This window comes from Candidozyma haemuli, assembly GCF_002926055.2.
Source record: "Candidozyma haemuli strain B11899 chromosome Unknown D_2014730914, whole genome shotgun sequence".
NCBI classification, from domain to species: Eukaryota; Fungi; Ascomycota; class Pichiomycetes; order Serinales; family Metschnikowiaceae; genus Candidozyma; species Candidozyma haemuli.
This window is the reverse complement of record NW_020289911.1, coordinates 541,094-558,891: the sequence shown is the minus strand read 5'-3', so window position 1 is coordinate 558,891 and position 17,798 is coordinate 541,094. Positions and strand designations below refer to the sequence as shown.

Here is a 17,798-nt window from a genome sequence, read left to right as displayed (position 1 = left end):
CCTTCTTGTCTGCCTCTTCCTCTTCCTTTCCTCTCTCTTCTATTGTCTGTCTCGTATTTACTCTGGTAGCGAATGTTCATGCCTTGGAGCAGCCCCCGTGGGTATTCCATCTAACGCACATGTTAGAAATGTCAATCTGAGGAGCATCACTTGGCGGGAAAAGCGCAAAGATAAGATCGCTTTTTCCTCACTTCTCCTTGGAAAAAGACTGCCGCTACCAGCTAGCCGCTTGTAACTCGCCAATGCGCCTTAAACATGAAGACGCCTTATGCCTAGCGCCGTGTGAGGCGATCAACCTTCTGTCACCATAACCACTGATCCCATGTGGGGTACAATTCATGCATTGGGTGAAAAGTGTACTTACAACGTGGTAGGCGAGGAAAGGTTAATTGTTCTTGGGTCTATGACGTTTATCACGGCATGGTTCTTCTGGAGAGGTTGTGACCGTATGGTAACGTGTTAGACGATGCAAGAGAAATGTATGGTGGTAGAATATTTGTTGTTTCTTTTTCATGCCTTTGCCTTTGCTGGAAACCTAATTAACGACTCCGTTTCTTCTACAGATTCTGCCGAAGTACATCTTCTTGATTATTGGCGCCTGCCGGTCATCGCTTGACTCTGTAGGATGTATTGAAATGTTGGCAGTCACCAAGCGTCTTGGAAATTAGCTGTTCATTCCTTGGAATCATGAGTTTTCGGGAGCCAAGGACATGAACTTGGGCCCCAGTGTATGTGGCTAATTTCCGTTCATCCAGAAAACAAGAAAAGGAAAGAAAAATAAAATATTTCAAGAAAAACAATACCGGGAGAAATTAAGCGAAGGTTTCGTACTTCCATGATTTCTGCAAAGCCTCCCATCTCGCTTACTGTTCTTTGCATCTTCAAGGTGAAACGAACATGTCTAGTGAATCTGTGTTATTCGTTTTTTGGGGGCTTTGTCCGATGCTAATTATGCTGTTAAATTAATTGCATCAAACAAAACAACAACAAAAAAAAAAAAAAAAAAAATCTCTCACTAAACACATTAATCTTTGCAGCTTTTTGCAAATCCTCCAGAATTAAACAATAGTATTTTTTTTTGACAGAGCTACAAGGTCTTTTCGTTTGAAGTTGTTGTTTGCGTTGGTCTTCGTTGATGTGTTTCTTCCATGGTTGGTTGTGGTTCCCAAAACCGTGCTCATAATATATTCCCCAGAATCCTCCCATATACCCTTGCATTTTTTGAAGTCCATTTAAGAAGAAAGGTTGAATGTTTTAAACCTTTATTCTATTGATAATTCTTTGCCAGTTTATGAATACCAACGAAGCTGTCGATTTAGTTAACGATTTATTGCGCCCAAATTGCAGCTAATTTTACCGATTTTTTGATACTACAATGTTTTGATTTGAAGATCACTAAAACAAATTCAATTGCTACTCTTTTCCAGTTGTTGTTATCAACTTACTTCCGAATTTCCATATTTCTTCTTCAAGCTGTCAGAGAAGTCAAGCCAACATGCCCACATGGGCCCTCACTAGGTGTTTGTTTATACCACCAACTCCAACTTTTACACGTTTTTATTTCACGGGGAGTCTGTTTTGCTCTTTTATCTTTCTTTCCAACCATCCATTTTTAACGCTTCGTCTACCTTCTTCGGAAAGTAGATTACCTCCTTTGGTTACATTAACTCACCTGTCACCTCCCCTTCCACTTATCTACAACTAGTAGATAAGCCAGTTTGACAATCTGACACTGGAAGAAGAGGCCTACCAACCCTATGAAAAACTCCACTTCTACGTAAATCAAACATTTACACATTCGGAATCTTCGGTATAGAAACTCTATTCTTTAGCATGACCGATCTGATTCTTGACCCTTCCATTGACTACACGGGGACTACGGCTGCGAAAAGTCCGGAAGCTCTTGCTCTCTAGACAATGACCGAGAATGGTCACGTACGTTGGCGCACGTGATGTCCCAGACCATACCAAAAAACAACGTCCAGCGGCCCATTTGAGTGCTGGAAGCAAAAGAAGAGCCATTTAACTATACGTACAATTAGTACCCAGTACCTTCTTTTCACTTCCAAAAATCTACTCCCCTAGCCAGTCTGAACCAATCTAAAGCTACCATTAGTAAGCTCGCGCGTCACGTGATCTGGGGTACTGTATGTCATCTAGTCACAGCAAGGAAATCTCGGAGGCGAGGATCGGAGAAGGTTCTTTTCTACATATTACTTAAACTCTCAGCTCTCCGCTTTCACTGAGTACTAGTACCACACTACTTACTTACACCATGTTTCACAAAACAGCATTATCCAGAATAAGCAAGAGATTACTTTCATTTAAAACATACCCTACCCCCAATCAGAATGCATTAAAGTTTGTTTCCCCTGAGCGTGCCATCTCTCCACTAGAGAACAAAACATTCGAGTTTGGCTCTTCTCTTCAAGCAGTCCATTCTCCATTGGCACTTAAGCTATTCAAACTTTCTGGTATCAAGTCTATTATGATTGGCCATGATTTTCTTACGGTCAACAAACAAGACCATATCAATTGGGCCAACTTGCGTCCTGAGGTGACTGAGTTGTTGGATGAGTTCCTCACGGCTGACAGAGAACCTACTATCACCAAGGAACTTTTGGATTCCGAGGAAGACTCTTTGGCTGCAAACGAGAACGATACTGAAGTTGTTGCCATGATCAAGGAGTTGATCGACACAAGAATCAGACCTGCTATTCAAGACGATGGTGGAGACATCGAATACAAGGCTTTCGATGAGGAAACCGGAACAGTGTTCCTTAAGCTTCAGGGTGCATGCAAATCTTGTTCAGCTTCTGAAGATACCCTTAAGGGTGGTATTGAGTCCATGTTGATGCATTACATTGAAGAGGTGAAGGAGGTTGTCCAGATCCTTGATCCAGAGGAGGAAATCGCCAACAAGGAATTCGAAAGACTAGAGCAGAAACTCAAGGACAGAAAAGAAACTTCTCCTCCCCCTCCACCACCATCTTTGTGAGCCGCCCAACTGGACACACCATCTTAGCATTATTTATTCACAATCTGCATTCACTACAAATAAACATACCAGAAAGAATATTACCCTTGTAGTACTTTTATTATTATTTCTCCTTGTACTTCTGAAGTGCCTCGAGCACCTGCTGCTTGATCAAAGCCAACATTCTACTCTCCTCAAATCTCGAGTCCAACTCTTTCAAAAGACCATCATCGACGCAGCCTTTGCTAATTGTAAGGCGAACTTCTTCGAAAAGGTCTTTTCGCCACTCCTTGGTGAATTTATCCCATTCTCTCGAGACATGATTAAAGCCTAGAACCCAGCCTAGGAGACCAATTGCAAAGGCGGTGTTCGCTTGAAGTCCAACAAATAGATAACCCAAGACAGAAAGCGCTGTCAAGGGAAGCTGGTAGTAGACAAATCCAAGAGCAAGACAACTGTATACCACTGGTTGGATCTCGTTGGCTATCCTCTCATTGACAAGCTTCCGCTTGAAGCCCTTCAATGGATTGATCACACCAATCTTATCTGAGTATGCAGCAAATTTCTGTTCTTGAAGTCTCGCTGTGAGTTGACCTCTGACATAGTTGTAGCTCTCAATGCTTTTGGGCATAAAGTTACCTTGGAAAAAGTCTTTGAGCCAGTATTCAACATTATCGTTCTTCCAGTATAACATGTACCATCTGAGTTTCCTGTCAAAAAAGTTGTTTGTCCGAGGGATTAAATCCTTCTGCAATTCAGTGTGCATTGATGCGCTGCATTCTACCAAGCTGTTTAACTTAAGGTCATCATAGATCTGTCTGATTCTTGTTTCCGAAAGACTGTTACGAGCAATTTCCGTGCAAATGACGTGGAACATCCATGACGTCAAGTTCTCCGTTCTCAAATACCACAGCATGAACTTTCCAATCTCTATTATATTGCTCCTTTGCAAGGAGTCGAAGTACTCTGTGGCAGCCTTTGTATCTTCTTTAAGGAACAACTGAATACCTTCGTAAGCCTGTTTTGAGTTTATCTTAATGGAATGATGTGTAACATTGTTTGATCTCTCGAAAGTAACCGGAGTCAGCTCTGCTGACAGTGGAGAAAACTCCTTATTATCAATGATTGTGAGCATAATTTTCTTTTGAACATGGCGAGGGAGATTATCCATGAGAGTAGAAAACTCACTCGTAACATAGATGAAAAATTGACAATTGTCTGTAAGTTTATGGACATCACTCTCTCTATTAATTTCAAGAATGGATAAGCCATTAGGTGCACTGGTCAGTGCTTCGAAGATTTCAGGATAAGTTCTCCTTAACTCTGGACTTAGGATGGGAGATGGAACATCATATTTCGCCACTGTCCGTTCAAAAGCTCCAGGAAGGGTGAATTGATTTGGGTCGGGTGACTTGAAAGACAATAGGTTATTCTTTTCTCTAGATCTCTGAGTCAATGGGATGTACCATTCTTGATTATTAGAAGATAAAGGATCAGCTAGAAGTGATTCTATAACACGAGATGTTTTGCGGACCTCATCTGATTCGTATAGAAGACCAACAAGGATGGTTTCTGAGCGACTTGTGTTTCTTCTTAGGCCCAAGTATGTTTGTATTGTTGAGTAAGTCACGGTATCGTATGGGTACCACCTGACGTACTTTTTGAGTCCATCCGAGATGGAAGTAATAGGGGAAAGCTCAAGGCTGCTTTTCCCTGGCTTGGGCTCTTGGTTCTGGGAGCTATTGTAGCGTATAAGCGTTCTTGTAGTGAGCGTACATGGTCTCAACGGAAGCCTGGCATGACGTCCTAGTCTAGTTATCAAGGCCATTGACCGGGTGGGAATAAATGCAACCAAAGAAGGGATTCAATTATGAAGTAAAGAAGTGAAAGAGTGTCGGTCTTCAGGACGTAAGTATCTCGATAAGTAGCTGATCTCTCTATTGGTGGTTGTCGCGAGAGAAGATCTGTCGCACCCGAAGTGCGGTTTACAGGAACAGACATTGGTGGTCAGTAAGGGAAGAGAGGTGGACTAGAGGCTTCTAAAAAGGGGATTTAATAATAGAGAATACTTCTTTTAAAGAATCATGTGTCGAATTGTGATTTCAAAGTGGACTTTTGCTTGAAAGAGAAAGGAATTGTTTGGTGGTTTTATGGTTTCCAGATTATGAGAATGGCCCATTTTGGCAAGATGGTTGCGAAAAACGAACCTAAGAACAGAAAGAATGTATTATTGTAAAATAGTCCAGTTTCTCTATTTTTTTTTTTTTTTTTTTTTTTACCAAAAAGAAAAGACTCAAATATTTGTAGTATTTTGAAACAAGGTAGAATTATCATTAAAAAGAAGGGTGCTCGGAAGATTAAAGCTGGCCTTGGACTGCCAGTCTACTAAGCAGCACTCACAGTTAGCCTATGTTGCTAGTGTAGCCAGCAACACCAAACATGAATAGCAAAAAGCACAAGTAAGACACTCTACAACACCGAAAGTTTCCAAAAAGGTACAAACATTGATCTATACTTGCAAAAAAGCCAGCCACCAATAAAATTGCTCTCACTCGTCTATACCCCATTGCCAGACATAAGATCATGGAATGTCTCAGAACACAAGCCACATGCCAATGTGGTCCCACGTTACATTTGTCTAAACAAAAATTCGAATCCCTTAGTTAGCCCTTATTTATCCATACAAAACCCCCAGGGTGCCCCATCACAATGTAGTGTGTATTCAAGCCAACGTCTAGGCTTTATGCTGGGTGCAAATCTGGGGTATAATGTGCTATCTTTTTGTCACATTCATGGAGCGGCTCACAGTGTGGTTCCATGGTATAGGGCAATAGAAGAACCAAAAATTGTCCATTCCCCAAAAATATATAACAAATATTCACCTTTTTTCTACATTTCTTGTTCCTCCTTCACCACCTTCCTATTTGATCCGTTTTGTGATTGGGTTTCGGATAACCACTTTTCGCATGTTGATAAGAGCGCGATCGTTTGACATATCCGAGAAAAATCCTGAACCGACCTTCGCAATCCTCACATCTTTAGCTCCACACTCTTTATGTCTCAGCTGATTGGAATCCCCACGGGCGGCCTGGCTTTCCAGCTGGGCTTGGGTATCTTGAAGAAATACGCCTCCTTCATAGGGCCGGGCATCATGGTGTCGGTTGCTTATATGGACCCTGGTAACTACTCCACTGCAGTTTCCTCTGGTGCCGATTACGAGTATAGTCTTTTGATTATCATTTTCCTTAGTAATTTGTTTGCTGTGGTGTTGCAGTGCCTTTGTGTGAAACTAGGCACGGTTACTGGCCTTGACTTGGCTGAAATGTGCCGTTTGAACTTACCCTGGTGGCTTAACTTGTTTTTGTACGTTTGTGCTGAGATCGCCATTATAGCTACAGACTTGGCTGAAGTGGTGGGCACTGCTATTGCTTTGGAAATCTTGTTTGGCATTCCTTTGGTTTTTGGCGTGCTTATTACTGTTCTTGATGTGCTCATCATCTTGTTCGCATATCATAAGGATGGAAACTTGCGTCAAACTAGGACTTTTGAGATCATGGTTTCGATCTTGGTCGCCGCTACCTGTGTCTGTTTCGTCGTTGAACTTTTCAAATGTGACTTCGAACCAGGCTCTTTTGGTAAGATTGTTGAAGGTTTCTTGCCAGTCAACATGGAGGTTTTCACAGAGTCTAGAGCTTTGTTCTTGAGTTGTGGCATTGTCGGAAGTACCGTTATGCCTCACTCTTTATATCTTGGATCATCTTTGGTCCAATCACGTTTGAAGGATTACGATATTAGGAACGGAAACGTTTCCATCAATCTGGACGGAGAAGTGGAAAATTCTGGTGATGAACAAAGCGATGCCCTTGCTTTGAGCCAGAACAAGTTTCTCGCTATTTCCGACGGCTCAAGCCTTGCTCGGAAGTATCGTCCTTCTTATTCTGCAATCAAGTATTGCTTGAACTACTCATACATCGAGTTGATACTCTCTTTATTTATCATTGCAGTGTTTGTTAACGCGTCCATTTTAATTGTTGCTGGTTCTACATTATACGGGAAGCCTGATGCTGATGATGCCGACTTGTTGTCGATTTATGAAATGTTGTCTCATTACATATCGCCAGCTGCCGGTTTGATCTTTGCATTGTCAATGCTCTTCTCGGGTCAAAGTGCTGGCATTGTCTGCACTATGGCCGGACAGATTATCTCAGAAGGCTTCATTAATTGGTCGTTTAAACCTTGGATTCGTCGTATCATAACTCGAGTCCTAGCAATCATCCCTGTGTTGATTGTGATTATAATTTTGGGACGCGAAGGTGTCGCTACCATTATGAACTCATCTCAAGTGGTTTTGAGTTTTATTCTTCCTGTTGTCAGTGCTCCTTTGATTTGGTTCACCGCCAACCGCAAGTACATGGCGGTTAATGATATCAATTCAGAGGCTCCTGATGAACAGACGGCGTTATTATCGGATGAGGGGGATGGAGCCAATGGCTCCACCCAAAAATTAGTGTTCTTTGAGAACGGGAGGTGGTTGAATGTGGCTGCTTTTAGCACATGGCTTATCATTACCTTTTTAAACATTTACTTGGTTTACCTTTTCTCCATTGGAATTGAGGTTTAATTAAAAGTACATAGGTGTGGCATTAGAATATGATAGACATTTACATAAAGCTCTTCTTCTTTTTGTATGGTCCTCTGATACTTGCAAGTCTGCCGGTCTTGTTGATCGCGGAAGTAGATGAAGGCATGTGTCCTGGCAAAACACCAGGTGTCTCATTGAGAAGAACAGGAATATGTTTGCTGACCTCATGAGCAAACGACTGGTCCTGGCCAGCTTTGGATTGGAGAAGGATTGTGAGAAGCTTAGTTACTTTTTTGTAAAGAATAACCTCTGCCACCGTTGGAACATTCTTTCTGGTATGGTTTTGGTTCGCGAATCTTTCTTGACGCAATTTGTTGAGCCTTAGAAGACTCTGAGATATGAGCTTTTGCACTTTAGCAGGTGAGCCCTTTATTTCGTCTTTAACCTGCTTTAATTCCTCCAACGCTGCCACATCTTCTGGTCTATAATACACGAGATTATCGAGCTTTATAACATCCAGCTTGGGAGCTGGGTTCAGTTTTTCGATTGGACTGTCCTTTACATCAGCTGGGTGATCATCGACAAGCGAATCTTCATCCATTGATTCGTCCACTTTTGTGCTCTTTGAAGTTGGCTCTTGAGGCTCAGTTTCAGGAACATGACCGTTGTACTTATTTTTGATATCCTCTATCAACTTGGCACCAAAATGGTTGTACCACACAGCGTTCCGAAGATCAGAACTAAGCACAGAATTCCTCAGATCTGTTGCAGGGCCAAATGACCTAATGGTATTTGAGTTTTTCTCAAAAGTACGCAACTCATTGTCGAAAGTTTCCTTGACCAACGTGGATTCCACTGGAGGTTTCAAAGCTCTCTGCTTATACACCAACCATTTTGGAGCTTCCACAGTGTACCAGTTTGGATGGAAGAAACTATCCAAAACTTGGCCGCCGAGCTGACCTGGACCTGGCGGTTTAGTAAGTGGGTTTCCAAAGCTTCTCAAAGTTTCCGAGTTGCTTGGAATTGTTTTGGTCGAACCAACCACCTTTGCTAACAGATAAGGATCAGGGACAATAGTATTTCTGGTGTCGAGAGCCGACTTGCCAGTCAAACTGGAAAACAATGGCTGAGTTTTAATCTTAGGCTCAGCTGGTGGCTGCGCTGAGTACAAGCTGTGGTAGGAAGGAAGTGGAGGCTCTTCGACCTTATTCATGAAAACAACGGTCTCACCGTTGGCAACATCGTAGTTCTGAGAGATCTTGTCAAAGTCTTCACGTAGAACATTGAGAACATCCTCTGGGTCATCTTTAATAGCTTCTTCGTCATCGTTGAAGACTCGGAGGCCCAAACGACCAGTCTCTCTAATCAAAAGCTCAGTGGTGAACTTGAAAAAGTAATCGACAATCTTGTAGTTTCCAGAACCAACATCATACTTGACAATTTCTTCGCTGGATGCAATCTTGATATCATGATAAATTTGGTATGGGGACGTGTATTTGTTCAGCCCAAGCTTCTGCTGGATAGTCACCTTCTTTCCATCAGGATTCTCTTCTGTATGTCTTTGAAAAGATTCAAGAATGAATTCCGGCGTTGCCTCATAAAAGCCCTCTGGGATCAGCTCTTGCGTGGTAATCCCAAGAGTGTCGGCTTGTTCGAGAACCACCAGGAAGTCTAATAGTAGCTTTTTGACGACTGTTTGTTAGTAACAATCCAAAATAACATAATTTCAATTGCTGCACCCTTCATCAATCCCAGTATTATTTCATGAAGCATAATACGCGACATAATATTTAGGTTCAGCGTCATTTTATCCTATACATACTCTGTTTCTCGTTTTTCATGGTGCGGTAAACAAATGTAGGCAAGTACTTGTAGTCGCTATTTTTTTTTCTACTCGCTTTCAATGTTGATAATGTACATGCAGGAAACTGGCTTACTACCCACTTCTTTTTCTATATACAAGCCGGGGTATTTCATGACAGTATGGGAAAATTATTCTTCGAACAAGAGTTTGATTTCCTCTATTCTTTGTTTTCTGCGCTCTTCTTCTTCGACTTCGACGGCTTCTCCCATCATTCTTTTCCTTTCCTGGATGCGCAACATCTTGGTTTCGATACTGTTCTTAACAATAAACCTCACCACTTTCACGTTTTGGGCTTGACCAATACGATGGATTCTATCGATAGCTTGGTCTTCAACACTTGGTGACCACCAAGGATCCATCATGAATGCACGGTTAGCGCAGGTCAAATTAAGACCAACGCCTCCTGCTTTCAATGACAAAAGGAGCACCACAACTTTACCATTCATCTTTCGTTCAGCTGTAAAGCTCTGCAAAATCTTCTCTCGATCATTAAGGTTTAAACGACCATCAAATTTGTAAACCTCAAACTCTGTGCCGTTGTTACTCATGATTTTTAGCTCATTCTCGATCAAATCCAAGTAACTGGAAAACTGCGAAAACACAACAACCTGCTCTCCAGGAGCTTGGTCTTTGAGTGCAATTAAATGCTCGATGAGAGCCTCAATCTTTGATGATGTCTTGTTTGGATCGTAATGGTAAAGCTGAAAATCGTATTTTGAACTTGGATCATCCACGTCTTCATTCGTGTGGAACCTCACCTCCTTCTTGTCAGTCTCCTTGTTTCTGACCTTAAATAACCTGTAGATGGAGATTGGACCACGACAATCTGGACATAAAGGATCATTACCATTATTGGATTGAAAGTCGATATGCTCTTTCAAGCAATGGAAGCAAAAATTGTGACCACATTCAGTCACCACCATTTCACCCACATTAATAGGAGACTGGGTGCAAATGGAACATTCACTATTAGGCAAATCAATCCTTTTATAAAGAGAATACATCACTTGCTTCAACTTGGTATCATTCTCAAAACGCTCAGTCAAAAATGGTTTCTCAAACTCAGCCAATTCTTGAGCCCATGTTTCATCAAGTTCGTCACTTCCAGAAACAAGATCAGCGTGGCAACAGATTTGGCGCAAACGTAAAATATGAGTCAAGATCTGAGTGTATTTCTTTAATAAGTCTCCACTCTTCATTCCCTCCTTGAAAGATTGGAATGCTCTTGTTTTGAAAAAGTCGTAGTACAACTGCTCTCGTTTACTAAACTCCAACTCTTGGACAATCACTTCCTTGTCAGGAAGACTTATAAGGGGTTGACCATCTTTCAGCTTCATGTTCTTGGTACGACGCAAGAAGATCGGTTGTAGAATGGACTTTACCACATCCAAAGTCTGATTAAACTTCTTCTGTTCGAATGGCAACGTAACGAAAGTCTTCCAGTAGGAAAAGTTACTCCATGGCTCTAGTTTCAAAAACTTGACAATAGAAAAGATATCATCGAGCCTGTTGATCACAGGAGTACCAGTAAGAACCCACTTTCGCCTCAGCTCCAATTCGTGTGCAGACTTGGCGGTTTTAGTTGTCCTGTTTCTTATAGTATGACCCTCATCCAACACTATCCGGAAATACTCAACAGAGAATAGACCCATCTTGGGAAGTTTTCCGTTTTCATCTCGCATTTTATTAAAACGAGTCCATTCGTTCTGAACAGTACCATAGGTCGTTAAAACAACAACGGGAATATTCTTGGTACGCCCACACAAGGTCTGTGAGAAGTCAGCCTGAACACTATCGCCGTAGTAAACAAAACAACGATGGTTCTTATTGTTATTCGAACGATCGAATTCAGATTTCCACTGTGACAACAAAGACATTGGCACCACAACCAAGGTGGTCTTAGACGCGTAGCGTGGTGGTTCAAAGTTCAATGCCAGGGAGTCGTAAGGAACCGAATGAACAAGAGACAATATAGAGATGGTTTTACCCAAACCCATTTCGTCCGCAAGTATACCACCCTTCATAAAACTTTTCATCATCGGCTTATCTCTAGACATTTCACCATTGTACAAGTTTGCGTAAAAGTACTCCTCTGTTTCACCCGAGTCACTGGTATTTGGATCAGAAGGCCACTTAAACTTGCTCCAAAGGGGATTCACCACACCATCTTCCTGACGGATAGCTTGACGCTTCTGTGTTGAAAGAACTTCTCCATCTGTCGTTGATAAGCGTTCAAGTGTATCAATCTCTTTCTCCCTTGCCAACATCCACGAGAGCCCATGCTTCTGGTATGGTCGAAGTTCCAACTTGAAGTTTTCTTCTGGAGGCGATGTTGTCTCAGGCAAATCATTCAAATACTCTGAATGCTGGTTGGCTGTGTAGAAATCCTTCAATTGATCAAGACTGAGCTCGTCCACAGACGAATTTTCCTGTTGGGTATCTATTTCGTTGGACGGTTCATCATCAAGAACAACAAGTTCGTCCACCGCGGGTGCATTCTCGTCAAAAGGCGTGATTTGTAATTTTTCGAAAAGTCTCGAGATCGATTTTTGTTTGAGCCTCAAAGCTGCTTCAGCATCAGTCTCTTGTGAATAATTGAATCCCACACCCTGGTTTACCTTCCTCTTCTTTGCTGGCGAGGAGTCTTCAACATCCTCGCTTCCAACATACTTATCATGATTAACAAAAGTGTTATTGTTTAGAAAGCAACGAATCAGAATGTAGAAAGGATCACCGATAGATATCCGTTTGTTGGTCTCCATCATTACGGTCGCTTCAAAATGGGCAAGATCAAGATCTATCAAGGGTGATAGAATACGTGTGACATCTTCAGGTAAACGCCCAATTTCCCTATTATCAGTACCGTCAGTGTATAGTCTAATGACTGCTGAATCACCAAACTTTGCCTGGACCTTGGAAGATTTCTTGATCTTGCTCGGTATGAGTCTTTTCACTACCAAACGCTGCTTGTATGTTAAAGCCCGAAGATAAGGTCTTGTAGCCCACGCTTCTAGATGGAGCGTACCAATATATCTCTGCCACAGAGTTGCTTTGGCTATCTCCTGGTCTTGCTTTGCCTGAGATCTCATCCGTTCATAAAGCTGCTTTATTTCTTCTTTCCTTTCTTCCGACTCCTCTTTTACTTCAGCTGTCTTTGGGTCCGCGTCATCAGCACCAATATCTAGTCCATTGAAGTACTCGTTTGTTGCAAGTTGAATATAGTTCGGCCTATTGAAGTATTTCTTATAAAGATACTGCAAAGCCTTTGAGGAAGCATCTCCAATAATCGATATTAGCTGGCTCCGGAAAAGATCGAAACCGATCTGTGATAGCCTTGCGTCTGAGCCATTGGAGTCTTGCAGTGATATTAGAGTACTGTTCTCTTCGGCTGGATGTTGACTTGTGCCGAAAGATTGCTGAGGCAGCAGAGACATTTGCGATGTCCTTACTGGCTCTTGAGATTTGCCATTGGAATGAACCTCTTCAACGACCTCTATCACGTCTTCGTCTTCATCCTCTTGAACGAACAATGAATCAGGCGCGTCCTCTGTATGGTCGGTGGCTGGAGGCGCTGTGTCTTGGGAAATGCTCTTAGGTTCAAGCTTCGGTTTTGGTTGAAAGAATCTCGGTTTTTCCATACTCATCTTCCATATCGACTCTATATATGATATGGTGGTGAGGGCAAATGGAGGTGATGTCTTCTAAAGCCAGGCATTCGCGTACCTCATTGATATAGTCCATATGCATGCCCGATGGCCCCAAACACTTGCAAATTATAGAAGAAGACAATGTGGATTTAATGTTTGCTGATGAATAGAACCATCAAAACGGTTCTTTTGACACCATTCTTCAACCTTGGATGTGCTGACATAGACTGTTTCGTCCTGGTCTTCTTCTAGTATGCCCATATACTCTAGTGCGAGTAGAGTGTCTTCCTTACGGAACCCCGTTGCGTTTCCTAGCTCTCGAAGAGTGACGGTGTCTTTATGAGCCAAATCGGTGGTAATTAAAGAAGCTAGTTTCTTTGACCAGAAGCGTAGGTAGGACACCTTTCCGTATGGGGAAAGTGGAAACTCTGGACCCAGTCGAGCCATGTTTGGAGTCACTTGGGCCAAAGCATACAGAAACTCTATAAGGAGCTGGCCCAAATGAAGACGCTGGTAAGGCGGGAATACGCAAATGCACGCTAAGTTGTTATCGGCTTCCCATGAATTCACTTCTCGTGAGAAGAACCCCATCGGCTTGAAGTACTTTCGTAGAACCGAGCCAGTGATATCTTCATCCAGAGGATCAAAACCGTAAAGAATGTAAAAGTCGAAACAGTCTACATTATAGTAAACCGACTTGTCGTCAAGGAAAAGTTTTCCAAAAAGCGAAAGGTTCTGGCAGAAGAGTTCATGAGTATACCCTCTGACATGCTTTATAAGGTATGGTGCCTTGGTATCTGAATAAACGAGTCTCCCCAAAGGTGGAAATGGCTTTTTGAGCGGACACAACGTTCGGTGAAGCGTCATCTTATGTCCATCAGTAGAGTACTTGAAGCAGTGCTCACAGACGAAGAGCTGGTCAAGCCATATCAGAGAGTCCAGCGGTGCTTGCGGCGTCTTCTTTCTCAGCGAGCTTCCGCCTTTCATTGAGTCAATCCCCAACTCCAGGTCTCCGCTTGAGTTGAAATACGCGCCGTTACCGTACCAAGTCTCGAACTCGTACTCTCCAAGCACTACCAGTCCGATGTTTGGAGCACTAAGCACACCGTACTCGTCTGATTTTTTCAGGTTTGAAGTTCGAGATGGCTTGGGAGGAGGATTTGGGTTCGGGAGCGAACCGTCTAGAGAAGCCATTGCTTGGGAGGCAGCCATCTATCAGGATTGGTGTGTTGATGGTGTTGATGGAAGGTGCGAATGTATGGGGCCGCGACAAGCGATGGATGGGAAGAGTAGGTACCACTATGGTACGAAGAAGTGAAGAGGGGATGGTGGTAGGTGGGACTGGCAAGGCGTGGAAAGGTATGGTTTTTGTGATTTGAATGGGGTATGGGATGGCTGGTTGACGTAGTGGTGTGTTAGCTGGGGAGTATGGTAGGTTGATGGCTGCGAAAGTCCATCTAGAGGCATGAAGAAGAGAGATTAGGGATAAGGCTGGGTTAGAGAGGAGCTGGGGTTAGGAGGATTGATGAGAGGAAGAGAAGGATAAACTTTTTGAAATAATAGTGGTTGACCTTTTCATGGGTAATCCAACGATTGTACATTCACGAAAGGAAGAATTCAACTTCAGAGTTGGCCATGAACATTGAGAAACGCTTGAAGACTTCCAGTGTTCAGCTATAGAAAGTGTTTTTTTTTTTCCGGAAAGTGGAAATGGCCGAAATGCTAACTTCATATATACCATGGGGAGCGTATTAAACCAGATCAAGGGAGAAAGTATAGACTAGAGCTATCTCCAACTAGTCGACCTTAAAATCCCAAATCGACCACCTTTCAGAACTTCAGCTAAAGTGTCCATAAAATTTGCCACCGAGAGACTTTTGCCTTGGTATGACCCTACAACGCATGTATCGAGCGGTTATTGCCCCAGTCGTCACACCGCCAACGGGTACCGGAACCTTCTTGCCACTTCTACATCCGTACCCGGAACCTTCTTGCTACTTCTTCATCCGTACCCGGACCCTCTATAAGCGTTTGCGGTCACACTTTAGCACAGCGGGCATTCTGCTATGAAGGTCGTCGCTGACTAACCTACTGGAGGCACAAATGACGCATTATGCAAGGGCCATTTGCAGCCATCCAGCCTACGCAAAAACCTCTCACCAAGGAATATAAATATGCAGCAAACATCTCTATTTTTTTTTTTGTTTTCATTACAAACATCAAAGAATAATATCAAAAATGGCCCCAACTTCTGCTTGCAAATGTACCAACTGTACCTGTGCCAATTGCACTTGCTCCCAAGACTCGCTGTGCAAGTGTGAGAACTAAGCATGGTGTTTTTTGTTTCCACTGCTGAATTAACCTGATTTTTTTTTTCTGGCTGAATTAACCTGATCAGCCAGAAACATCATTTAAAAGTATATAAAATCAATTTTATTTGTTACTTATTCAATATCTTGTAGACCTTCTCTGCTGGAGAATACACGTGACTCCACTGCCAGTAGATTTCCAGACCCTCTTGATATCGCGAAACGCGTTCTTTCCAAGTACCATCAAACACTAGCATGCCACCAAAAGGTTGGAGAAAGAACGCTGAGGGCAAGTTCCCACAAAACCATAAGGATGCCGAATTCGTGTCTATTGATGATATTCTTTTTCCAAAGTCGGTGATCCAGAAACTCGCCAAGAACATCATCCAGTCTGACGATGGAAACATGATCATCTCCAAGGACTCGTTAACTGCCTTGCAAAGGTCAGCCACGGTGTTCGTTTCTCATTTGATGTTTTTTGCAAGACAGTTGGCTAAAAATGCTGGTCGTAAGAGTGTTAACTCGCTGGATATTTTGCAGGCATTGGAGAAGGCTGAACTCACGGGCTTTGTGGGTGAAGTCCAGCTGAAGCTAGCTACTTTTGAACACAATGCAGAGGTCAAGAAGAAGCAGAAGGCCGAAGCAAAGGCTGCTGGTCAGGATGTGGATGGCCCAGCGGCAAAGAAGTTGAAGGATAACTCACAGAATGGAGTGGAGCCAGGTAACCCAGAGGCAGATGCCGATGATGAAGAACATGAAAATGATGACGAAGATGAGGACGAGACCGAAGTTAATACTGTCAACGAGGAGGACGACGACGATGATAATGCTGAAGAGGATGAAACCAGCCAGGACCACCATACCCAAAACCCGATTGCTTTGCTTGGTAAAGAGGAGCACGAATTAGAAGGAAGCAACAGCGAGGCTGAAAACGCAGACACGACAGAAGTTCCAGACGAGGAGGATGAATAAAAGGTCTGGTCAGATCAGACTTTCAAGAAAAGCTACACCGAGATCAGATAAGATTATCTTTAATGCCTTATGCAATGGCCGAATAGCGGAAACCCACATTCGAAGCCGATGAAGAAGTATAGCAAGAGAATGAAGACGGAAACACACACGATCCAGAACTTCGCATTGCTGAACCACATTTTGCGCTTGATAGCTTGAGCTTTTCGTTGAAACACCAGCGATGAAGATGTGAGACGGTCAGTCTGGTCCACAAGGGAGTTAATTTTATCTCCTCGGTTCATGAGCTTGTTTATGTTATCAAGCATCAACAGGCGGACTTCACCCACCTCTTCGTTTGCCAAGAGAAGTTGGTTTGGCGTGATCACATCTCCTCTGGACGGCCCGGAACCATCACTATCGTCGTCACCACGATTGATGCTGCCATAGTTATACATACGCTGATTTGACTCGTATTGCATCTCTTCGAACTTGATAATTTGAGTCATATACATTTTGAATTCGCCGGGTTTATTCCGAGACTGATCAGCTGTCGACAGCGAATCGGCATTGTCCGTAGTGGAACTCATCTCCTTACGGAACTCGAAATACTTGTCCATAATCTTCTTGAGAATCGACAAGATAAGTGTCTTGTTCACATCATGATGTGCCAACGTGACGACTGTGACGAGATCATTGCTACCATCAGGGTTATGGAGCGTCTTCTTCATGAAGTACAATAAAAGAAACGTCTTCGTGACAGCGCCACTGGTATAAACAGGGAACAGCCCTATAAGGGTTTTGGATGAATTGATGAGCCCAAGCTCCAGCAGAACAAGTTCAGAACAGTTCAAATTATTTATGGAGTGCGCTAGCTTAACATTTTCTGTGGAGTATAAAGTGGAAGAATTGAGCGTGAGCGTCGTGAATATAACTGTCGGTTAGTAAAGCAGGCTTTCACATGGAAGAAAAGTCGATACGTACGTTGCTTGTGGATATCCTTGTATGTCATTGGTGGTAATACAAAGCTTAATCATTCTGTGGAGCTAATGGTTTTGTTGATGTATACTGCACGAAAGCGCACCCAGCCTTAGGTAGATGCGCTTTGGAGGACCGAGATGGATCCGACTTGCAACTGGCCAATGTAAGTGAACACTATTTTTTATTGAGGAAGTTGTTGAGTTTCTGGATCAGAGAATTGAAGTACTTCTGGGGAACATTCTAAAGAAATTTTTCGAGAAGTTGACTGACCGGTCCTGGGCATGGAGGTGTATTTTAAGTGAAGTGACTGAAACGAAGAGCTAAGAAGGGAAAGTCTATTACATCGTGATTCTTAGACGAGATGGATGACGCTTATTGCTTTCTAGTGCCATTTCAAGCGAACGTTGTACTATAGAATCGACACTATAGGTGCATTTTGCAGCCACTCCGCGCATACTCTACTGAACCCCTCCAACCCATATAGCTATTC

General features: G+C 42.9%; 7 protein-coding genes across 7 annotated transcripts; 3 read left to right on the top strand and 4 right to left on the bottom strand. All coding sequences in view use genetic code 12, as the record gives it.

The window, feature by feature from the left end:
- Window positions 1-2,275: 2,275 nt before the first annotated feature.
- Window positions 2,276-2,998, top strand: CXQ85_002682 (uncharacterized protein; the record flags this gene model as incomplete). The annotated part of the gene is made up of 1 exon (XM_025486347.1): window positions 2,276-2,998. The coding sequence occupies one exon, from the start codon at window positions 2,276-2,278 to the stop codon at window positions 2,996-2,998; it is 723 nt and encodes a 240-aa protein (XP_025343897.1).
- A 103-nt stretch (window positions 2,999-3,101) lies between these two features.
- CXQ85_002681 (uncharacterized protein) lies at window positions 3,102-4,805 on the bottom strand (the record flags this gene model as incomplete). The annotated part of the gene is made up of 1 exon (XM_025486346.1): window positions 3,102-4,805. One exon carries the CDS (start codon window positions 4,803-4,805, stop codon window positions 3,102-3,104), a length of 1,704 nt encoding a protein of 567 aa, XP_025343896.1.
- A 1,227-nt stretch (window positions 4,806-6,032) lies between these two features.
- Window positions 6,033-7,598, top strand: SMF3 (putative divalent metal ion transporter; the record flags this gene model as incomplete). The annotated part of the gene is made up of 1 exon (XM_025486345.1): window positions 6,033-7,598. The coding sequence occupies one exon, from the start codon at window positions 6,033-6,035 to the stop codon at window positions 7,596-7,598; it is 1,566 nt and encodes a 521-aa protein (XP_025343895.1).
- Window positions 7,599-7,638: 40 nt separating this feature from the next.
- On the bottom strand, window positions 7,639-9,344 carry CXQ85_002679 (uncharacterized protein; the record flags this gene model as incomplete). The annotated part of the gene is made up of 2 exons (XM_025486344.1): window positions 7,639-9,251; window positions 9,299-9,344. The coding sequence occupies 2 exons, from the start codon at window positions 9,342-9,344 to the stop codon at window positions 7,639-7,641; spliced, it is 1,659 nt and encodes a 552-aa protein (XP_025343894.1).
- Window positions 9,345-9,551: 207 nt separating this feature from the next.
- Window positions 9,552-14,264, bottom strand: SAS2 (Sas2p; the record flags this gene model as incomplete). The annotated part of the gene is made up of 2 exons (XM_025486343.1): window positions 9,552-12,994; window positions 13,265-14,264. The coding sequence occupies 2 exons, from the start codon at window positions 14,262-14,264 to the stop codon at window positions 9,552-9,554; spliced, it is 4,443 nt and encodes a 1,480-aa protein (XP_025343893.1).
- A 1,370-nt stretch (window positions 14,265-15,634) lies between these two features.
- Window positions 15,635-16,351, top strand: DPB4 (DNA polymerase epsilon noncatalytic subunit; the record flags this gene model as incomplete). The annotated part of the gene is made up of 1 exon (XM_025486342.1): window positions 15,635-16,351. The coding sequence occupies one exon, from the start codon at window positions 15,635-15,637 to the stop codon at window positions 16,349-16,351; it is 717 nt and encodes a 238-aa protein (XP_025343892.1).
- Window positions 16,352-16,410: 59 nt separating this feature from the next.
- Window positions 16,411-17,339, bottom strand: CXQ85_002676 (uncharacterized protein; the record flags this gene model as incomplete). Its single annotated transcript, XM_025486341.1, has 2 exons — window positions 16,411-17,261; window positions 17,312-17,339. 2 exons carry the CDS (start codon window positions 17,337-17,339, stop codon window positions 16,411-16,413), a joined length of 879 nt encoding a protein of 292 aa, XP_025343891.1.
- Between the last annotated feature and the right edge of the window lie 459 nt (window positions 17,340-17,798).